The following is a 22,828-nucleotide window of genomic DNA, read 5'->3' as shown; positions in this document are numbered from 1 at the left end:
TACATGGGTTGAGGATTGGCTGAGTGGTAGACTTCAGAGGGTGGTGGTAAACGGTACCCCATCCAAAACGTCAAGCGTGATCAGTGGAGTGCCGCAGGGCTCGGTCTTGGGCCCGATTCTATTCAACTTATTCATAAGAGATATGACCCAAGGACTTAGAGGAAAAGTATCACTGTTCGCCGACAATGCCAAACTTTGCAACATAGTAGGTAAAAGCAGTTTGCCTGATAATATGACGCAGGATCTACTGCTGTTGGAACAGTGGTCAGCAACATGTCAACTAGGCTTCAATGCTAAAAAGTGTAAGGTAATGCACCTGGGTAAGAAAAACCCGCACAGAACTTACGTACTAAATGGTGAGACCTTGGCCAGGACCACGACGGAACGTGATCTAGGGGTGATCATTAGTGATGACATGAAGGCTGCCAAGCAAGTGGAGAAAGCTTCCTCCAGGGCAAGGCAAATGATGGGTTGTATCCGTAGAGGTTTTGTCAGCAGGAGACCTGAAGTCATGATGCCGCTATACAGGTCCATGGTGAGGCCTCACTTGGAATATTATGTTCAATTCTGGAGACCACACTACCGAAAGGATGTGCTGAGAATCGAGTCGGTTCAACGCATGGCCACTAGGATGGTCTTGGGGCTAAAGGATCTCACATATGAAGAAAGACTGAATAAACTGAGGCTATACTCACTTGAGGAACGAAGAGAGAGGGGAGACATGATTGAAACGTTTAAGTACATCACGGGCCTTATCGAGTCGGAAGAAGAAATCTTCTACCTCATGGGCCCCTCGACCACCAGGGGGCATCCGCTGAAAATCATGGCGACTCCAGAAAATACTTCTTCACCGAAAGAGTGGTGGATCATTGGAACAGACTCCCACTGCAGGTGATTGAGGCCAACAGCGTGTCAGATTTTAAGAGAAAATGGGATATTCACATGGGATCCCTAAGGGAGTGAAACCAGGGGGCGGATATTTGGAATGGGCAGACTTGGTGGGCTATAGCCCTTTTCTGCCGTCTTTTTCTATGTTTCTAACAAGGTTACACAGCCCACACACACAACTCGAGGGGAAACACTAATAAATTGTATGTAGACATGAAAAACAGTGAAAGAAACACCGGGGTATTTTCTGTTAGCAGGAAGCCCAGTGGCAGAAATATAACCTAGGCAATGAAAATATGGAGGATTTCTTTAAATACTAGCAAGGTGTTTGGGCACAAACTTAATTTCAGTTACATCTACTCCAGATTCCATACGTGTGATGATTTATCCCTTCCCGTGAACTGGCTTGCAGAGAGGAAATACAACTTTGAGCACCTCCTCTATAGAGGAGCCCCCAGTCCACAGCTCAGTCTAGCCCTGCAGGCTCTGGACAGCATCCTGGAAGGAAAAACCTTAAGAAAGCCATTCATGAACAGGTGGGGGTGGTGGTGGTGGTTGGGGGGGGGGGGGGTAAATCAAGGCACACCCTCTTGTGGCTGGAACTTCAGCAGCTCTTTTGGTGGGCAGAAGTCCACCTTCAGGATCTTTCTGCGACCCATGTGGCCAGAGTGGAAAACATTCAGGCCGACTTTTTTTTTTTAAATTCTTTATTCATTTTAAAACTGACCAACAAGTGATTAATATTAAAATATTGCATTACTAATAAAAGACTTTCTAAATCAACAGTTCCTGGACCCAGTTGAAGGTCACTCATGCAGGTCATTCAATTTACTTATGCAGCATTGGGATTTAATGGCTTAGGCCAAGAATACGAAGGCCAGATGCTTCTTCAGTTGACGAGTGGAGCTGGGAAGCTTGGGGTTGGACACATTGATCAGGCCAAATGTTACAACCGGTTGGTCTCCTTTACGTTTTCCCTCCTTGGCCTACAGATTCCGTATGACCCGCCCTCTGTATCGCCTGCTTATTGCCTTGGATATTTCTGTGTTCCAGGCCTGGAGTTCTTTTCCTGTCAGCCAGCTGGTTAACCAATAAGAACCCCGGTATGTATAAATATATTCTTCAGCCTCTAGCTCCCTTATTGTTAGTGCCAGTTGCACACAACAGGTGGTTTCACTATGGTTGTTTTTCAATTGTTATGATGCTTGCTTCTAATTATTGTTTTCTAAGTTGCAGAGCAGACCAGAATTGTTTGTTGTTGCGTGGAGTTTCCTTCCTCTTTCCCTGCTTCCCTTGTCTTTTGTTCCTGTGGAGCTCAATTGCTTTGAGACTAAACTGAGCTCTATAGGAAAGGTGCTCAAAGTTGTAAGTATATCCTCTCTGCAAGCCATTTCAAGGAAAAAGATAAATCACTACACATACAGAATCCATAGTAGATTAACTGAAAGAAGAATATCTAGGTAAGATCCTAATCTTTCAATGTCAAAATGGAAATAAGAGGAATAGTTACTTGTTTTGGGTGTGCAGGTCCCCTGTGCCTTCATGGTATTGTAGAATGCAGGGCAGGGATCTGGGTGAGGCAGCTTTCACTGGCAGATCAAACACATCATCTCCAAGGCTATCATCCTCCCAATCACTGGACATGCTGCTGTCTATAAGTGGCGTGGGAGTAGAAGCAGGGGAAGAAGGAGTCTTGCTAGAGCTGTTCCAGCAACCCAGAAGCCAGTGGGCCAGCCAGGTGACTCCCATCCAGAGTACCACGAGGAAAGACAGCAGCCACTGGTAAATAAAGAAAAACCATTTTTTAAAAACCATTCAAAAAACCCCCAAAAAACTATGACATTATTCAGAGACTGAAGTATGAGTAAGAATGGCATCTACAGCCAGTTTAAATTAAACCTAATCGTGTTTTACTTCTTTTCCAGCCTTCAGTTCAACTCAGCTATGCATGATGGCTCTCAGGCAAGAGCTGAATATGGAAGGAGAGGCTGTGAATGATGTATGGTTCCCTGTTAATTGTTGGTTGACAAGGAGAAAGGAAAGCAGCTTTTAATGATGGTTCCCTGATGAGATAAATACTATTTCAGAGTGCTATAAATGAGTTTAAAAACAAATGGTAGGAGAAATATCTGCTAAAGATAACAAACTTTGCTTTTTCTGAGGACAAGCAGGACACATGTGGGAATCACTAGGTACCAGACTCACCACAAACAACAAATAATGGTCAATAGGACACTGCAACAGTAAAGCCAACCAGATCCAATAAAGCAAAGATACTTACCTGTAGCAGGTGTTCTCCGAGGACAACAGGCATATATTCTTACATGTTTGTGATGTCATCCATAGAATCCGGTAGAATCTTTAGGCAGTGCCCATACTGCGGATATGCCAGTGCCTTCCTGCCCAATGTTAGCTTACGGGACCATCAATTTAGAAATATAGCTAAGTAGCCAACCAGGTTTACCCTCCACTGGTTGGTGAAAAGCTGTAATAGCACCGAGATGGACTCAAATGGATGTAGACTTGAGTCCCGAATCAGACAAATGAGAAAAGTAATCCAGAACCAGTGAAACTGAAATGGATTGAGGATAATAGTGATGAAGAAGACACCAGGAGGAGAAACGAGTCCACTTCTGCTGATAACATTGTTGAGCGGCTGGTTTCCTGGAGGCTTCTAGAATAAGTCTCACTGGCTGAGAGAGGCGAAGTTCAGCTGCGTTCAGCCCGAGAGATACCAAGCTGTCAGGTGTAGAGACTGAAGGTTGGGATGTAGAAGTGTACCTTGACTCTGCGTAAGTAGAGATGGAAATATCGGCAGAGGCATTGGTTCCCTGGCATTGAGCTGAAGTAGAAGGGAGAACCAAGGCTGCCTGGGCCACTAAGGAGTTATGAGAATCATGGTGGAGGCCTCCTGCCCGACTTTGACAAGAGTCTTTAGAATGAGAGGAGTAGGTGGAAACTTGCGTGCCCAATCCAGTAGAAATGCATCTGCCTCCAGATGGTGAGGTGAGTAAAGTCTGGAGCATAACTGGGGCAACTTCTTGTTGTGGGGAGATGCAAACAAGTCCACTTGAGGAGTGCCCCACTGAGTAAAGATGGGATTGAAAGCTGCAGAGTTGAGCGTCCATTCGTGAGGTTTAAGAATTCTGCTGAGCTTATCTGCTAAGTAATTCTGTTCCCCCTGAATGTAAACTGCCCTGAGGTAGATATTACGGGCAGTCGTCCAAAGACAAATCTTTTAAGCTTCCTGGCAAAGAAGGAGAGATCCTGTGCCTCCTTGCTTGTTTATATAGTACATTGCTACTTGATTGTCCGTGCGAAGCAAAAGGACTTGTCCGACTATTAGATAGTGGAAAGCTTTGAGAGCACAATAAATCGCTCTGAGCTCCAGAGGATTGATATGAAAGTTCTGCTCTCTGATGGACCAATGACCTTGAGTCTGAAGACCATCCAGATGTGCCCTCCAGGCATAAGTGGTCCATGGTCAAAACCTTTTGATGAGGAGGCATATGATCAAGCAGACTCTGGAGAGATTGGATTAAATCATCCACCACTGTAGCGACTGTCGAAGAGACAATGTCACAGAAATGTGTTGTGAAAGAAGATCTGTCGCTTGGAACCATTGAGAGTCTAAAGCCCATTGAGGTGTTCTGAGATAGAGCCTCACCAGAGGAGTCATGTGGATCATAGATGCCATATGGCCCAGAAAAACCATCATTCGCCTGGCTGATATGGATTGGAGCTGGTCCACTTGATGACAAAGCTGAATCAGAGCATCCTGATGATTTTGAGGAAGGAATGCTCTCATTTGAGTAGTGTCGAGAAATGCTCTTATAAATTGAAGGCTTTGAGACGGAAGAAGTTGTGACTTGGGGAAGTTGATCTTGAATCCCAAGTTCTGGAGAAATAAGATGGTGCGATTGGTTGCTAGAACAACATCTTGACATGAAGGGTCTTTGATGAGCCAATAGTCTAGATGGGGAAAAACTTGAAGACTCTGAGATCTCAAGGCCACTGCTACCACAACCAGACACTTTGTGAAGACTCTGGGAGAAGATGTCAGGCCAAATGGTAGGACCTTGTATTGATTGTGGTGACAAGCCACTTGAAATCTGAGATATTTTCGGGAAGCCTGGTGAATTAGGATATGAGTGTAGGCTTCCTTTAGTTCCAGAGAGCATAGCCAATCGTTGTGAGCCAAGAGGGGATACAGAGTGGCTAGAAAGAGCATTCAAAATTTTTCTCTGACCAGAAACTTGTTGAGGGATCTGAGATCTAAGATTGGTCGCAGACCTCCTATCTTCTTCGGCACTAGAAAATAGCGGGAGTAAAACCCTAGGTTTTGTTGATCTACAGGAACTTCTTCAATGGCATTGAGGAGAAGGGATTGAATCTCCTGAAGAAGGGAGGACTGGCGAGGGTTGAAAGCAGACTCTCTTGGAGGATGATCTGGAGAAAGGGCAGTGAAATGTAGAGAGTAGCCCTCTCGAATGATCTGCAGCACCCAAAGATCGGAGGTGATGAGCTCCCAACGATGGATATAAAGTTGAAGGCACCATCCAATTGGCTGAAGAGGTTGAATTAAGGGGATTGAAGCTATGCTCTCCAGTAACATGTCAAAATGACTGAGTTGATTTTGCAGGAGCAGCAGGCTAGGTCTTGGCATTGGCATAAACATTTGATGAAGCAGACTTTTTCAAAGTAGACTCTATTACAAGGGATTGATGAGGGAGTTGAAGTTTATCAAATCCCGAGAGAGAAATTATCTTGTAGAGAAACTCAAGTTTCCTAGGAGCCACCGGTACCAAGAGTGGTGATTCGAGATTCTAATAAAAAGTCTCTCTTAAGATCCCATGCAAAGGGAGCTTCAGCATTTCCTTTGGAGGATGATCATAATCTAGAGTTTTGAGATGCTCCTTACTATACTTAAAGTCAGCCTCGAATTGCACCGAAAGATCCTTTCCCATTTGTTGCATAAATTTAGTGAAAGACAGCTTTTTGGTGGGAGAAGTAGCTCTAGCTGGAGAATGTTCGATGCAGGAGTCATCAGCTTCGGTAATAGATGGAGACGGATCAGGGTCAGAGTCTTCTTGCAATTAAGAGTCCTGCAACAGAGAAGGAGAATGGTGCTTGGACTGGTGCTGTTCCGGTATCGGGGTGTCAGAATGTTTTCTCTTTTGAGACACCTTCCCAGACTTGATGGGGCTCCTGTCAGAGTGCCTGGAAGAGGACATATGATGTTGAGCAGATGGGGAATGATGCTTGGAAAACTGATGCTTCAGTGCCAGAGAGGCAGAGCTGGATCAACGTGTCGAATCCCAGGGACGCACCGATGAAGCATCGATGGTGCCGGGGTTCCTGGCAGTGTGAAGCTCAGGCTGGATCGGTACTGGAAGAGTCTGTCAGGAGCCTCTAGTGAAATTGGTCCCCAAGCTCCTCTCGAAGCAAACCATCGAGCTTCTGCCTCAAAGTAAGCACCGGTACGTGGGGTCTTGTCGCCGGTATCATAAGTGCTGCAACACATTCCGGAGAGGATGACTCTGATGATGAAGCACCCCTCGATAATGGAACTGGTTGCCGTAGGGATTTGCGCTTGGTCAGAATGAATTGGCACGATGCCTTCATGACCTACGTCCCTGATGGGGAAGGGGATAGCTTCTTAGCCGGATTACTCAAGGGCGCGATGTGCTGCAACACCGGAGATGATGTTGGTGCCGAATCTTCGATGCCGGTGACTTCGATGTAGATGGTGTCGTCGGTGCATCTCCCTCCATGTTGACACCAACATGGAGACTTGGGGGTAATCGTCAGTGAGGACATGAAGTCTGCCAATCAAGTGGAGCAGGCTTCGTCCAAGGCAAGACAAATCATGGGCTGCATACGAAGGGGTTTCGTCAGTCGTAAGGCGGAAGTCATTATGCCATTGTATAGATCCATGGTGAGGCCCCACCTGGAATACTGTGTGCAATTCTGGAGGCCGCATTATCGCAAGGATGTGCTGAGACTGGAGTCGGTGCAAAGAATGGCCACCCGGATGGTCTCGGGACTCAAGGATCTACCATACGAAAAATGGCTTGACAAATTACAGCTATACTCGCTCGAGGAGCGCAGAGAGAGGGGGGACATGATTGAGACGTTCAAGTATCTTACGGGCCGCATCGAGGCGGAGGAAGATATCTTCTTTTTCAAGGGTCCCACGACAACAAGAGGGCATCCGTTGAAAATCAGGGGCGGGAAACTACGAGGTGACACCAGGAAATTCTTTTTCACTGAAAGAGTGGTTGATCGCTGGAATAGTCTTCCACTACAGGTGATTGAGGCCAGCAGCGTGCCTGATTTTAAGGCCAAATGGGATCGGCACATGGGATCTATTCACAGGGCAAAGGTAGGAGAGGGACATTAAGGTGGACAGACTAGATGGGCCGTGGGTCCTTATCTGCCGTCTATTTCTATGTTTCTATGTTTCAAAGAGTTTCTCTTGTTGAAGAATACGATTTTTGATGGTACGTTTTTGTAAGGAAGAGCAGTGCTTACAAGTTTGAACACAGTGTTTGGGACCCAAACACTGTAGGCACCAGCTATGAGGGTCATAAGAACATAAGAAAATAAAAATTGCCGCTGCTGGGTCCATCGTGTCCAGCAGTCTGCTCACGCGGCAGTCCTTAGGTCAAAGACCAGTGCCCTAACTGAGACTAGCCTTACCTGACAGACTGAGAGGGCCCTGTTGATTCCTGCCTGGCTGTTCAGTATGAAGCTACGCCACATAGCTACTCTGCGCAGGACTGGGGAGGACAGCAGGCTATCTACAGTTGCCCTCTTCTTGTGATCAGGTTCCAGCATCGCAGTGAGGACACTCAGCAGCTCTGGGGACAGGCCTTGAACAGCAAAACAAAGACAGAAAAAAATGGACATAAGGTTAAGGAAAGGTAATAAAATCAGCAATTTTTTCACAACATATCAATGAAATTGGGTCATCCATTTCTAGAAAATCTCTCAAGTCTCCAAGAAACACATCTGAATACTCCTTAATTCAGTCCTGTGAAACTCAGTATTGGACTCATGCAAATGTAACTGCATGTCAAACATACAACATGAGAAGTTTTAATGCAAGTTATTGACGTTAAATCAGAAATATAAATTACCTTTTGTACAGTGTAATTCTACTAGATAGCACAGTTACTTACCGTAACAGGTGTTATCCAGGGACAGCAGGCAGATATTCTTGACTGATGGGTGACGGCACCTACGGAGCCCCGGTACGGACAATTTTAGAGTGATTGCACTCTAAGAACTTGGAAAGTTCTAGCAGGCCGCACCGCGCACGCGCGAGTGCCCTCCCGCCCGACAGAGGCGCGCGGTCCCCAGTTAGGATAAGCCAGCTAAGAAGCCAACCCGGGGAGGTGGGTGGGACGCAAGAATATCTGCCTGCTGTCCCTGGATAACACCTGTTACGGTAAGTAACTGTGCTTTATCCCAGGACAAGCAGGCAGTATATTCTTGACTGATGGGTGACCTCCAAGCTAACAAAAAGAGGGATGGAGGGTAGGTTGGCCATTAGGAAAACAAATTTTGCAAAACAGGTTGGCCGAAGTGTCCATCCCGTCTGGAGAATGCATCCAGACAATAGTGAGATGTAAAAGTATGAACTGAGGACCAAGTAGCAGCCTTGCAGATTTCCTCAATGGAAGTGGAGCGGAGGAAAGCTACAGACGCTGCCATAGCTCTAACTTTGTGGCCCGTGACAGAACCTTCCAGTGTCAGGCCCGACTGAGCATAACAGAATGAAACGCAAGCAGCAAGCCAATTGGATAGAGTGCGTTTAGATACAGGATGACCCAACTTGTTAGAATCAAAGGACAAAAACAGTTGAGGAGATGATCTGTGAGGTTTAGTGCGTTCAAGATAGTAAGCCAAAGCACGTTTACAGTCCAAGGTATGCAAAGCCTGTTCACCTGGATGAGAATGAGGCTTTGGAAAAAATACAGGTAGGACAATGGACTGATTAAAATGAAAGTCAGACACAACCTTAGGGAGAAACTTTGGATGTGTACGGAGAACCACCTTATCATGGTGAAAATCAGTGAAAGGTGGATCGGCCACTAGTGCATGCAACTCACTGACCCTCCTGGCAGAAGTGAGAGCTATAAGGAAGACCACTTTCCAAGTAAGAAATCTGAAATGTGCTGTGGCCAAAGGTTCAAAAGGAGGCTTCATTAAAGCGGAAAGAACCACATTGAGATCCCAGACCACAGGAGGGGGCTTGAGAGGTGGTTTCACATTGAAAAGGCCCCTCATGAACCTAGAAACCAAAGGATGAGCCGAGAGGGGTTTTCCATGAATTGGCTCATGAAAGGCAGCAATGGCACTAAGATGAACTCTGATAGAAGTAGATTTGAGACCAGAGTCAGACAAGGAAAGAAGATAGTCCAACACCAGTCCCACTGCTAGAGATATGGGATTATGGTGATGTAAGAGGCACCAGGAAGAAAACCGAGACCACTTCTGTTGATAACACTGAAGCGTGGCCGGTTTCCTGGAAGCATCAATGATAGAACGGACAGGCTGAGAAAGGAGTGAGTGAGCCGAAGTCAGCCCGAGAGATACCAAGCTGTCAGGTGCAGAGACTGTAAGTTGGGATGCAGTAGGGTCTGCTGATGCTGAGTAAGCAGAGAAGGAAACAGTGGAAGAAGTATGGGTTCCCTGGAACTGAGTTGAAGTAGAAGGGAGAACCAATGTTGCCTGGGCCACCGTGGAGCGATGAGAATCATGGTGACTTGTTCCCTCCTGAGCTTGAACAATGTCCGCAGCATGAGCGGTAGAGGAGGAAATGCATATAGGAAGAGATTGGTCCAATCCAGGAGAAATGCATCGGGTGCCAGACGGTGAGGAGAGTAGAGTCTGGAGCAAAACAGGGGCAGCTGATGATTGCGAGGAGCTGCAAAAAGGTCCACTTGAGGAGTGCCCCATTGAGCGAAAATGGACTGGAGAGTCAAGGGGTCGAGAGTCTATTCGTGAGGTTGGAGAATTCTGCTGAGATTGTCTGCCAAGGAATTCTGCTCCCCTTGAATGTAGACAGCCTTCAGGAATAAATGACGAGCTGTCGCCCAAGACCAAATCCGTTGGGCTTCCTGACACAACAGGCGAGAGCCCGTCCCTCCCTGTTTGTTGATGTAGTACATTGCAACTTGATTGTTTGTGCAAATGAGTAGTACTTGAGGAAAGAGAAGATGTTGAAATGCCTTGAGGGCATAAAACATTGCTCGGAGTTCCAGGAAATTGATGTGGTGTTTCTTTTTCTGGGCAGTCCAAAACCCCTGAGTTTGGAATTTGTTCAAGTGAGCTCCCCAGGCATAAGGGGATGCGTCTGTGGTGGTCACAAAATGATGAGGAGGTAGATGGAACAGCAGACCTTGGGATAGATTTGAAGATGTCAACCACCAAAGAAGCGACTGTCGAAGAGACGAGGTCACAGATATGTGTTGTGAGCAAGGATCCGTCGCTTGTGACCACTGGGTTGCTAGAGTCCATTGAGGAGTACGCAGGTGGAGACGTGTGAAGGGGATGACATGTACTGTGGAAGCCATGTGCCCCAAGAGCACCATCATGTGATTGGCAGAGATGGTAATCTGTTGAAACACCTGCCGACAGAGATGAAGGAAGGTCTAAAGGCAGTTGGATGGAAGATACGCCCTCATCAGAACAGTGTCCAGAATGGCTCCAATGAATTGAAGTCGCTGGGTTGGAATGAGGTGCGACTTGGGTAGATTGATTTAGAAACCCAACAGTTGAAGGAAGTGAATGGTCTGGTTGGTGGCAAGCAGAACCGCCTGAGGAGAATGAGCCTTGATCAGCCAGTCGTCCAAATAAGGGAAGACTTGAAAATTGTGAGAGCGGAGATAGGCTGCTACCACAATCAGACACTTGGTGAATACCCTGGGCGAGGAGGCCAGACCGAAGGGTAGCACCTTGTACTGATAATGATTTTGATTGATGAGAAAGCGTAGATATTGCCTGGACGTCAGATGGATAGGAATATGTGTGTAAGCCTCTTTTAGATCGAGGGAGCATAGTCAGTCACCCTGAGTGAGAAGAGGGTAGAGGGTGGCAAGAGAGAGCATTTTGAACTTCTCCTTGACCAAACATTTGTTGAGATCTCTGAGATCTAATATAGGCCTGAGGTCTCCGGTCTTTTTGGGAACTAGAAAGTACCTAGAATAAAATCCCTGACCTCGCTGATCTTGAGGAACTTCTTCGATGGCATTGAGAAGAAGGAGGGATTGAACCTCTTGAGCGAGAAGGAGGGACTGAGACTTGTTGGAAGCAGACTCTTTTGGCAGGCCTAACAGCGGAGGAGTCTGAAAATTGAGGGAGTAGCCGTGGGCGATGATAGAGAGCACCCACTGGTCGGTGGTGATTACTGCCCATTGAGTCAGAAAAATGTTTAGTCGACCTCCTATGGGCTGTGGAAGAGGACATGAGGGAGGAAGACTGGCAATGCCCTGGAGAAGTGAGTCAAAAGGGCTGAGTCGGTTTAGGCTGAGCAACAGGCTTTATGGCAGGCGGCTGTTGTTGGCGAGCTTGTTGTTGCTGTTGCTGTTGCCTCCGAGGCTGAGGAGGATGAGGCTGAATTGGCCGAGCAGAAAAACGCCTCTGATATGACATCTGCTGTCTAAAAGGGCGAGGAGGAGGGGGTTTCTTTTTGTTTTTCAATAAGGTATCCCACCTCGTCTCATGGGCAGAAAGCTTCTGAGTGGTGGTATCCAGAGATTCACCAAACAGCTCATCACCCAGGCAGGGAGCATTGGCAAGGCGGTCCTGGTGGTTCACATCAAGGTCTGAGACGCGAAGCCATGCCAATCGTCTCATCGCTACAGACATAGCAGTAGCTCGGGATGTCAGTTCAAAAGTGTCATAGATGGAACGGACCATAAACTTCCTGAGCTGCAAGAGACTGGCAGTGCATTGGTGAAAAGCAGAAAGCTTGCGGTCAGGAATATATTTTTGAAAAGTGGCCATGTGCTCTGGCTTACTAGTAGGATCCTGCACCGATGGGTCAACCTCATCCGATGAAAAATCCTCCTCGGTACCGAGGGGATCATCGGAGTCATCCCATAAATCAGGGTCACATACCGATGGAAGACGGCCCTGAGATAGAGGAGTAGAGGATTCGGTATGCCTGGTTTTGCGTACCGATTTGCCTGAACGCATCGACACCGTACCCGGTGACTGTAAAGCGGGACGGGTGTCAGAGAGCGGTACCGGATCAGAGGCCGAGTGAGCCGTATGTCGAAGAGACTTTGGCTCTGCCGATAAAATAGGCATAGAGATGGAAGAGGCAGATTTAAGCGGTGCCGATAACGTCGATACCGACAACATAGGCTGGTCGACGATCGGTACCGCAGGCTCAGTGGGAACCGACACCGGAAGGTTCGGAGTTAGCAGAGCCGGGAGCAGGTGTTGTAATTGCTCCTTAAGCTGGACCTGAAGGATGGATGCTATACGCTCATCAAGAGACAGTCCTGATGGCACCGGTACCGCTTTTTTCTTGCTCAGTACCTGCGGTGCAGCTCGACGCTCAGGCGAAGTCGATGCCGATGAAGAGGCAGTGACTTCTATGGGAGCGGAGCGTTTGCGGGGCCGGCGCGCAGTCTGCAGGACTTGGCTCACTGCTTGTTCGACTGGCGGGCCAAGAACAGTAGGGGATGGCTTCTTAGCCGGCTTACCTACAGGGTGCGACACCGACGATAAATCTTGTGGTGTCGAAACCACCGGTGTTGATTTAGAGGAAGTTGCCGGAGTTGTTCGGAGTTAGCAGAGCCGGGAGCAGGTGTTGTAATTGCTCCTTAAGCTGGACCTGAAGGATGGATGCTATACGCTCATCCAGAGACGGTCCCGATGGCACCGGTACCGCTTTTTTCTTGCTCAGTACCTGCGGTGTAGCTCGACGCTCAGGCGAAGTCGATGCCGATGAAGAGGCAGTGACTTCTATGGGAGCGGAGCGTTTGTGGGGCCGGCGCGCAGTCTGCAGGACTTGGCTCACTGCTTGTTCAACTGGCGGGCCAAGAACAGTAGGGGATGGCTTCTTAGCCGGCTTACCTACAGGGTGCGACACCGACGATAAATCTTGTGGTGTCGAAACCACCGGTGTTGATTTAGAGGAAGTTGCCGGAGTCGATGCCGGTGGGACTTCCATAGCGGCACCGAAAAGAATCCGCTGTTGAATTTGTCGATTCTTCAAAGTTCTCTTTTGAAGAGAACTACAGCGGGTGCACGTTTCTGCTCTATGGTCCGGACCCAAACACTGAAGGCACCACTTGTGCGGGTCGGATAAAGAACTAGGGCGTGCACACCGCTGACACTTTTTAAAACCCGGTGAAGGGGGCATGAAGGGAAAAACGGCCGTAGCAAAATCGAAGCCCAAGGCTTCGATGGTACCAACAGGCCCTGCCAGGGCCGACCGAAAAAAGTAAAAAGAAATAGACTTTTTTTTTTAAAGAAAATAATAAAACGTGAAAAAATTCACGAGAAAAAATACGCGAGCGGGAAGGCGAAAAAAGAGTATCCAACAGCCGTTGGAAACACGCGTCTTCTTAGCTCCGCGGAAACTAAGAAACTGGGGACCGCGCGCCTTCGTCGGGCGGGAAGGCACTTGCGCACGCGCGGTGCGGCCTAGCTAGAACTTTCTAAGTTCTTAGAGTGCAATCACTCTAAAATTGTCCGTACCGGGGCTCCGTCTGTGCCGTCACCCATCAGTCAAGAATATGCTGCCTGCTTGTCCTGGGATAAAAAATGAACATACTGTATAGTACCCTATTTATCACAAGATTGTATAAAGTAAATCAAAAACTCAAAAATTATCTAAGCGATAAAACTACTTCACACCAACATTGTATCTCAAAAATACCACAAGCCTAGGCAAAGGATAGATGGGTTTCTTACTGGCAGTGAATTCAGGTGGCAGATACCCTTGACGGAGCTGCTGCCAACCTTCTCCACCCTTTGGCAATTCCATGTTACAGGCGATTTCTAGGATACTCATCCCCAGGCTATATGAATGACAGAGAAAACAAAGTTGCTTACCTATAAAAAGAGATTAGATTCTTACTTTGCTAATATCAAGTTTCAAGTTTAATAAGATTTGTTATCCACGCAGTATCATATATTTCAATGCGTATAACAATTTTCCAATGCATAAAAAATATAAAAAGGGTGGACAAAATATGACATTACATACAAATCATATAAGTTCTAATACAAAAAGGGTAAATAGGATGGACTACAGTCTTTTCTAGTAGATAGGTGTGTCATTATGGATGGACAGGTAATATCCTCATGCTCGCAAACCATGCAGAAGGAATCTACTTCAGCTTTTGAATCCTTCCTCCTTCACTAGAAGACTCTGCTGCCTCTTTTAGTTTGTACCAAAGCAGGCAACGGCCTCATATAGAAACACATGTGAAGGAGGGGTATGGGGAAGCTCCCCGAACTATAACTCTGTTCTGCTCTGCATTTATAACAAAACCAAAGGAAACTGCAGACGAACGTACAAGATGCAGGCTATGTTTATTATATAAGTTGTTAATTGCGGTTAATGTTACAACCTTTTTACAAACCAAGGGACCCGACATGGTCCGTGTTTCGGTTAACACGACTTCATCAGGAGTTCCTAGTTGACAAGGTATCAAAATAAACCGCAAACATACATGAGCCTGTGTAAAACGAGGGTGATCGCTGACCAGAAGTCATGTTTGTTTGCGGTAACAAAAATCATATGCACAAATACAAGATGTCCGGTGCTGTACTCGGAGAGAGCCCCCAGGAAAGAGACTTGGGAGTACTTGTAGACAATGAAACCGTCCCCGCAATGTGAGGTGGCAAAAAGGGCGAACAGAATGCTAGGAATGATTAAGAAGGGGATCACAAACAGATCAGAGAAGGTTATCATGGCTGCTGTAGCAGGCCATGGTGCGCCCCCACCTGGAATATTGCGTCCAACACTTCCTCACTGTAGATTGTGTTGGATTTTTTCTTTTGTTTTTCGTTCTGCATTTATAACAAACATGTTAAACATTGCCATAGGACAATCAAAACATTGAAGTAATCATATTGTACAGAAACATTTATGGAGCTCAAACATTACCCCAACGTGTTATAGCAATAGATTATTCTTCATACCCTAAAGGTCTTATTGACATTCAAATTTCATTTTAGAATCAAACTCTCTAATTGAGATAGTAGGTAGGCACAGGAGATAACTGACAGTGTGGGACTCCAGAATGACACACCTATCTACTAGAAAATATATTAGCAAGGTAAGAACCTAATCTCTTTTTCTAGTGCAACAGGTGCGTCATTTTGGACAGACAGCAACATACAAAGCAGTTCTAGGAATCTAGGGTGGGACTACTGCACTGGCCTATAACACTGAGGACTCTAAGGTGGAGTCCTCCTTTGCTGACACGAAGTCTTCTTTCCGACGTCGGAGAGAACGTTCTGGGCCAGCCAGGCAGCGATTGGCTGGCCCAGAATGTTCTCTCCGACGTCAGAATTGACGTCGGAAAGAAGACTTCCTGTCGGCTTTAGCAGCAGCAGCAATCTTGCCGGCCCTGCGCGGACCGGCAGAAATTTCCTGCGGACCAGCAGTTGAAGAACAGTGCCATACTTCTTTAGCTGCCCACAGTAAAGATTGAGATAACCTGGGAGGTTTTCGCTGCCAGATGAAACTGCGAAGCTCCTTCCCCAGCCCACGTAGCTCCCCTGGAGGCACTGGCAGCGTTTGAAAGAGGAACAGCAACCAGGGAAGCACATTCATCTTCATAATGGCTATCCTGCCCCACCAGGACAGCCATAGGCCATTCCAACGCTTTAGGTCAGATCTTATGCGGCGATAAATAGGCAGGTAATTCTCCTCATACAGCCAAGAAAGATCCCTAGAGATATAAATGCCCAAGTACTTGATTCCATGGGCAGCCCATCTAGAAGGGAAACGCCCCCTAAGCCCATCCACCTCCATTGGCGTCAGGGTCAAATTCAAAATTTCTGTCTTATCCAAATTTATCTTAATCCCCGAGACTTTCCCACAAGTTTCAAAGAGCTGTAATATATGTGGTATAGACCTCAGGCTGTCCTACATATAATAAAATATCTTCTGCAAAAAGCACTACACGATGTTCCTCCCCATTCTGCAAGAACCCAACCAGGTCGGGTTGATTTCGAATAGCCAAAGCCAAAGGTTCTATAGACATAACAAATAACAAAGGTGATAGCGAGCAGCCCTGTCTAGTCCCACGGTAGATGGAGAAAAAATCCGTATAGGATTGATTAATCCGCAGGCAAGCCCGTGGAAAGTCATACAGGGCTCGAACCCATGCTTTAAAGGTACCCCCCCCCCCCCAAATCCATATGGCCCATCACGTCCCAAAGGAACCCCCACAAGACCCGATCAAAGGCCTTTTCAGTGTCTACAGCCATCAGGACTGTTTGTTCAGGGCGGGATCCAGTCTCCCATAGCAAATTAAGGGTTCACCTAATGTTATCACTCACTTGTCTACGCTGTATAAACCCAGCTTGGTCCTGATGGATCAAGCAAGGCAATACCTTTCCCAACCGCGTGGCCAGAACCTTAGCCAGAATCTTAGCATCCAAATTTAGCAATGAAATAGGATGATAGGACCCATAAGTTCAAGGTCAAGGTTTATTAACATTTGATTTATCGCTAAATCTGTTTACAAAGCGATGTACATAAGTAAAACATAAAATATGGAAATACAAAATTAAAACTCAGTAACATAAGTTTAAGACAAGACAAACTTGAGATGGAGGGAAAGAAAGGGCAAAGATTACATCTGTTTTAGTTAGGAAAACAAATACGGGAAAAACATAAGGGAAAGGGTTTGGATGAAAAATTAAAATGCTAAGAAAAGAATATATAATATTAAGAATTAAAAGCGTCTTTAAAAAGGTGTGTTTTCAAAGATTTTTAAAAGAATGCAAATCTCTTTCAATTGTAATATATTGTGGAAGAGAATTCCACCATTGTGGGCCCATGACAGAAAACATGTCTGCTCTTCTTATTTCTATTGTTTTAAGGGAGGGTATGACTAATAAATTTTGGGAGGATGATCTTAGTGAGCGAATGGGATTGTAAGGAATTAACATTCTTGATATAAACTGAGGCTCATTATAAACTAAGCATTTAAATATAAGCAGCAATACTTTGTATAAAATACGGTGGCTTATAGGAAGCCAGTGAGCATCGATAAATAGGGGCGTAACGTGATCAAATTTCTTTGCATTATAAATCAATTTAATGGCGGTGTTTTGAATAATTTGAAGACGTCGTTTTTCTTTTTGAGAGATGTTAAGTAATAAAGAATTACAATAATCAATCTTTGTTATGACTAATGAATGGATCAGAATATTACGTGATTTAGGTTCCAAAAATTTGGTGATCGATCTTATTAGTCGAAGTTTGTAGAAACAAGATTTAACTATATTATTAATATGTTCATGGAAAATCAGTTTATCATCGATTATAACTCCCAAAATTTTTAGATTGTGAACAATCTCTATAGAATTATTATTTAGGATAAATGGGGTCCCTCCCCGGTTTCAAAAGTATTGCCACTCCAGCTTCACCCATCGTTTTCGGTAGATTACCCCCTTGTGGGATTCCATTAGCTACCCGGACCAATAGGGGCCCCAATTGTTCTGAAAATTGTTTATAATATCGACTAGTGTACCTGTCCAACCCCGGGGATTTGCCATTTTTCAATACCCTGATCACCCCCAGAACCTCGGACAACTTAATAGGTTCCTGCAGGAACTCTTGATTCGAGATTGACAGCTCAAGGAGCAGTAGCAGGAATCTAGTTTGAGCCACCTCATCCATCTGCCCAGGAGGACCATAGAGCTGGGAATAAAATTTCAAGAACTCCTGCTGAATCGCCGAGTCTGTAACCTTCGGCACTCCTCCTGCTGCACCCTGCATCCGAACTATAGTGGTCCGAGTCTGTTTGATCCGAATGTACCTAGCAAATTGTGCACTAGCCTTATTACTGTGTTCATAGATGTTAATTTGAAAACGTTCACACATTCGATCCGTTTCCGCCACTTGAAGCTGATAAAGTTCATCTTCCACCCACTGCAATTGGGCCAGTGTCTGAGCATCCCTCTGAACCTGGTGAACCGTTTCCAGTTGGAGCAAATGTTCACGTAACTGGAGGAAATTTTGGGTTCGCTGGCACTTGTATCTAGCCTCCCATTTAATAAGTTCCCCTCGAACCACCACTTTTAGTGCATCCCACAATGTAGCATCAGAGCAGTGGCGTACCTAGCATATGTGACACTCGGGGCCCATCATTTTTTGACACCTCCCCAACTATATGAAAAATATGATTTTTAGTAACAATCCACATATCGCATAAGAGTGTACCTAGGAAAAGGCAGCATCTTAAACACTGCAGTAAGCACTAGAACACCAACACATACATTGTAAAACTAAACAAGCCAGATCCCGCACAGTCAATTGATCCTGTAGTCAATGACAACTGAAAACTATGTTCTTTTCATACACACAGAACAGAGATACACTCTCGCCCAATATGGAATAATCACAAACTAAAAATAGAAATATGTAGACAAAAGTTAAACTGAACCGCCAAGAAACCAGACCCTGGATACAATGCAACACCACAAAAACAGTAACACATGTCCTCTAATACAGTGCAAAATATAAAGACAGTAGATGTAAATTTGAAAAAACTGATACATAACAATCACCACTTTACAAATTAACAAATAAAAATAAAACAAATAATGAGAAATAAAAAAATACATTTTATTGGACTAATCCCCGTAAGCTCGGTCCTCATCCCCACAAACCACCTGATTCCATCCACACAAGTCTTGAATTGTTTTATATTGAACTTATTATATTAAAGTATAAAAAGAAACAATATTCTGTACAATTGTCAATTTATAAATCAGCGTCTTCTCCCCACTCTCTCTTCCCCATTTCCCTTCAGCATCCTCAGCCCACTCTCTCTCCACTTTCCTTCAGCGCACGCACATAAAAACAAGCAAGTAATTTTATATCATTTTCATTCTATTCATTCATAGAAATTAAAGTCTAAATAATGCCAGTCACATAACAAAACATGATTTTACAAAAATAATTCCCTGCACATTCAAGCCTGCAAGGATTACTAGATGTCTTTCAGCAGCTCCCCTCCCTTACCTTTGTGGCCAAGTCAAAATGATCTACCAACAATAAAATTTTAAAAACACAAAGCACACTGTATGCAGAGAAAATGTTAATTATCATTTATATTCCGCGGGTTTTCAAAGAGGTCAAGGCAGATGACTTTATACAATGTCACCTCAGTAAAACTATACAAAAATAGACAAATATACCCCCTCCCTTTTTACTAAACTGGGATAGTGGTTTTTAGCGCAGAGAGCTGCGCTGAATGCCCCACGCTGCTCTCGACGCTCATAGGCTCCCTGCGCTAAAAACCGCTATTGCGGTTTAGTAAAAGGGGGCCATAGTGCAAAATATAGACAGCATATATAAATTCTCAAAACGGACACATTTTGATCACTAAATTGAAAATAAAATCATTTTTCCTACCTTTGGTAATTTTATCAGTCTCTGGTTGCACTTTATTCTTCTGACTGTGCATTCAATATTTCTTCCCTTCTTTCAGCCTCCTGTATGCTTCCTCTCCTCCAGACCTCATTCCCTTCCCAAACTTTTTCTTTGTTTCACCATGCCCCTTCTTTCTTTTTCTCTCTCCATACCCACTTTCTTTCTGTATGTCTGTCTTTCTCTCTCTCTCCGTGCCTCAATTCTCTCTTTGTTTCACCCTGCCCCCTTCTTTCTTTCTCTCTCTCTCTCTCCATGCCCTCTTTCATTCTGTATGTCTGTCTTCCTCTCTCTCTCTGTGCCCCATTTTTCTTTGTTTCACCCTGCACCCTTTCTTTCTTTCTGGCTCCCTTCCCCCCCTTTCTTTCTTTTTCCCTGCCTTCCCCTCCCCCATGCCACCACCATTGGAAAAATGCTGCCACCGCCGCTGGGGAATAGGCTGCCACTGCCGCCATCGGGAACAGGCCGGCGCCAAGTTCACCCTGCTTCTCTTCCCTGCGGGGCCGACCAACTCTCGCCGCCCGACGTCAATTCTAACGTCGGAGAGGACGTTCTGGGCCAGCCAGGCAGCGATTGGCTGGCCCAGAATGTCCTCTCCGACGTCAGAATTGACGTGGGCGGCGAGAATTGGTCAGCCCCACAGGGAAAAGCAGGGAGAACCCGGCGCCGGCCTGTTCCCGATGGCGGCGGTGGCACTCAAGTGGCTAAAGAGCTGCAGTTTGCTGGCCTAGGGAGAACACTGGAGGGTGGCCAGCTGTGCACCCCCTTGGGGCGTAAACCCGGGGCGGACCGCCCCCCCACCCACCCCCACCTTGGTATGCCGCTGTCTGTACCTCACTCCCTCCCTATGACCAAAAATTTTCCTTTCTTCCATTCCCCGTGTACACAACCATCTCTTTCCCTCCCTTCCTCTCTCCCAAGTCCATGCCTTCTGTGTCCAAAAACGCACTCCCTCCCCCACCTCTTTCCCTCCCTTCCTCCATCCTCTCTCCCAAGTTCATGCCTTCTGTGTCCAAAAACGCATTCCCTCCCCCACCTCTGCATCTCTTTCCTTCCCTTTCTCTCTCCCAAGTTCATGCCTTGTGTCCAAAAATACATTCCCTCCCCCACCTCAGCATCTCTTTCCCTCCCTTCCTCTCTCCCAAGTCCATGCCTTCTGTGTCCAAAAACGCACTCCCTCCCCCACCTCTGCATCTCTTTCTTTCCCTTCCTCTCTCCCAAGTCCATGCCTTCTGTGTCCAAAAACGCATTCTCTCCCCCACCTCTGCATCTCTTTCCTTCCCTTCCTCTCTCCCAAGTTCATGCCTTCTGTGTCCAAAAATACATTCCCTCCCCCACCTCAGCATCTCTTTCCCTCCCTTCCTCTCTCCCAAGTTCATGCCTTCTGTGTCCAAAAACGCATTCCCTCCCCCACCTCTGCATCTCTTTCCTTCCCTTCCTCTCTCCCAAGTTCATGCCTTCTGTGTCCAAAAATACATTCCCTCCCTCACCCCTCTTCCTCTCTTCCTACATCCTCTCTCCCAAGTTCATGCCTTGTGTCCAAAAATGCACTCCTTCCCCCTTTTGTGTTTCACGTTTGCCTCCTAGCCCTCATCTTAGCAACTTTCTCAGCCAAATACAACTCGAGCCGCGAAGCTCATCTTCTGTTCTTACCTGCCCTGCCGCGCACACATAGCCGACCGGAGGTCTTCCCCGATGTCAGCGCTAACAATGGAGGGAGGGCTTAAGCAAAGCCTGCCCTCTGACATCAGCGCTGACATCAGGGAAGACATCCGGTCGGCTCTGTGTGCGCGGCAGGGCAGGTAGGAACAGAAGACGAGCCTCGCAGCTCGAGTTGTATTTAACCCCGCGGGTCAACCGTCATTCCCGTTCAGCTCTCTCCGGCACCCCCTTGGGGCGTGCACCCGGGGCGGACCGCACCCCCCCCCCCCCCGCGGTACGCCACTGCATCAGAGACCTCCACATTATCATTCATATCCAAATATTCCCTCATAGTTCTTTCTACAGCCAGTGTTCTCCCTAGCGTGTTTTAGCCGGGCGCTGCGCACAGCTAATTTAGGTGAGCGCCTGGCTGTCATCTTGCAACCGCACCACCAGCATCAAAGCTGCACTCCAATCCTCTTCCCTGTCCTTACTCCAGGGATGTCCAACCCGCAGCCCGACAAGAAGTTTTGTGCGGCCCATCTTCTCTCTCCCTCCGGCGGGTAGTTTTCTGGCCGGCTCCCTTCTGCAGTCCACTGTGGGTGGCGTCGGCTCCTCGCGCGGCGATCTGTGGCTGTGTCAGAAGCGTTCCCTCTGACGTCAGAGAGAAGGCTTCCGAATCAGCCATGAATCGCGCACGAGGAGCCGACGCCACCCGCAGCCGACTGCAGAAGGCAGCCGGCCAGAAAACTACCGCTGGAGGGAGAGAGAAGCTGGGCCGCACAAAAAGCACAGTTACTTACCGTAACAGGTGTTATCCAGGGACAGCAGGCATATATTCTCACATGTGGGTGACGTCATCTACGGAGCCCCGATGCGGAAGCATTTTCAAGCAAACTTGATTGAAGATTTAAGTTTGCTCTGCTGCTCCACACATGCATGCCTTCCTGCTCCACTAGGGGGTGCATCCCCTCGTGGTCTCCAGTTCACTTAACTAGCCAAGAAGCCAACCTCGGGGAGGTGGGCGGGTTGTGAGAATATATGCCTGCTGTCCCTGGATAAAGCACAGTTACTTACCGTAACAGGTGTTATCCAGGGACAGCAGGCAGATATTCCCACATATGGGGTGACGTCACCGACGGAGCCCCGCAGCGGACAGCCTCGAAAGCAAACTTGCTTGAAGATCTCGAACTTTCGAGTGCCGCACCGCGCCTGCGCGCGTGCCTTCCCGCCCGAACTAGGGGGCGCATCTCCTGAGAGGATCCTCAGTTCAGATACCTAGCCAAGAAGCCAACCAGGGGAGGTGGGAGGGTTGTGGGAATATCTGCCTGCTGTCCCTGGATAACAACTGTTACGGTAAGTAACTGTGCTTTATCCCAGGACAAGCAGGCAGCATATTCCCACATATGGGTGACCTCCAAGCTAAGTAAAAAGGGATGGAGGGAAGTTGGCAATTTACGAAAAAAGATTTTGCAAAACAGATTGGCCAAAATGGCCATCCCTCCTGGATAAAGTATCCAGACAATAATGAGAGGTGAAAGTATGAACCGAGGACCAAGTGGCAGCCTTGCAGATTTCCTCAATAGGAGTTGAACGGAGGAAAGCTACAGATGCCGCCATAGCTCTAACTTTATGGCCCGTCACTCGACCTTG

The 22,828-nt window shown here is 46.7% G+C and overlaps 1 protein-coding gene across 8 annotated transcripts in view; it reads right to left on the bottom strand.

Moving 5' to 3' along the window:
- PKMYT1 (protein kinase, membrane associated tyrosine/threonine 1) overlaps positions 1 to 22,828 on the bottom strand; it is a 105,883-nt gene that overhangs the window by 19,326 nt on the left and 63,729 nt on the right. For all 8 annotated transcript variants that reach the window (XM_033946892.1, XM_033946893.1, XM_033946890.1 and 5 more), the window contains exons 4-6: positions 13,828 to 13,934; positions 7,591 to 7,763; positions 2,399 to 2,667 (exon numbers count right to left, since the gene is read on the bottom strand). In XM_033946892.1, coding sequence (XP_033802783.1) covers positions 2,399 to 2,667; positions 7,591 to 7,763; positions 13,828 to 13,934 — 549 coding nt within the window. The remainder of the gene's footprint in view (positions 1 to 2,398; positions 2,668 to 7,590; positions 7,764 to 13,827; positions 13,935 to 22,828) is intronic.

Source organism: Geotrypetes seraphini, chromosome 5 (assembly GCF_902459505.1).
Source record: "Geotrypetes seraphini chromosome 5, aGeoSer1.1, whole genome shotgun sequence".
Taxonomy (NCBI): domain Eukaryota; kingdom Metazoa; phylum Chordata; class Amphibia; order Gymnophiona; family Dermophiidae; genus Geotrypetes; species Geotrypetes seraphini.
This window is presented reverse-complemented; position numbering and strand designations above follow the sequence as displayed.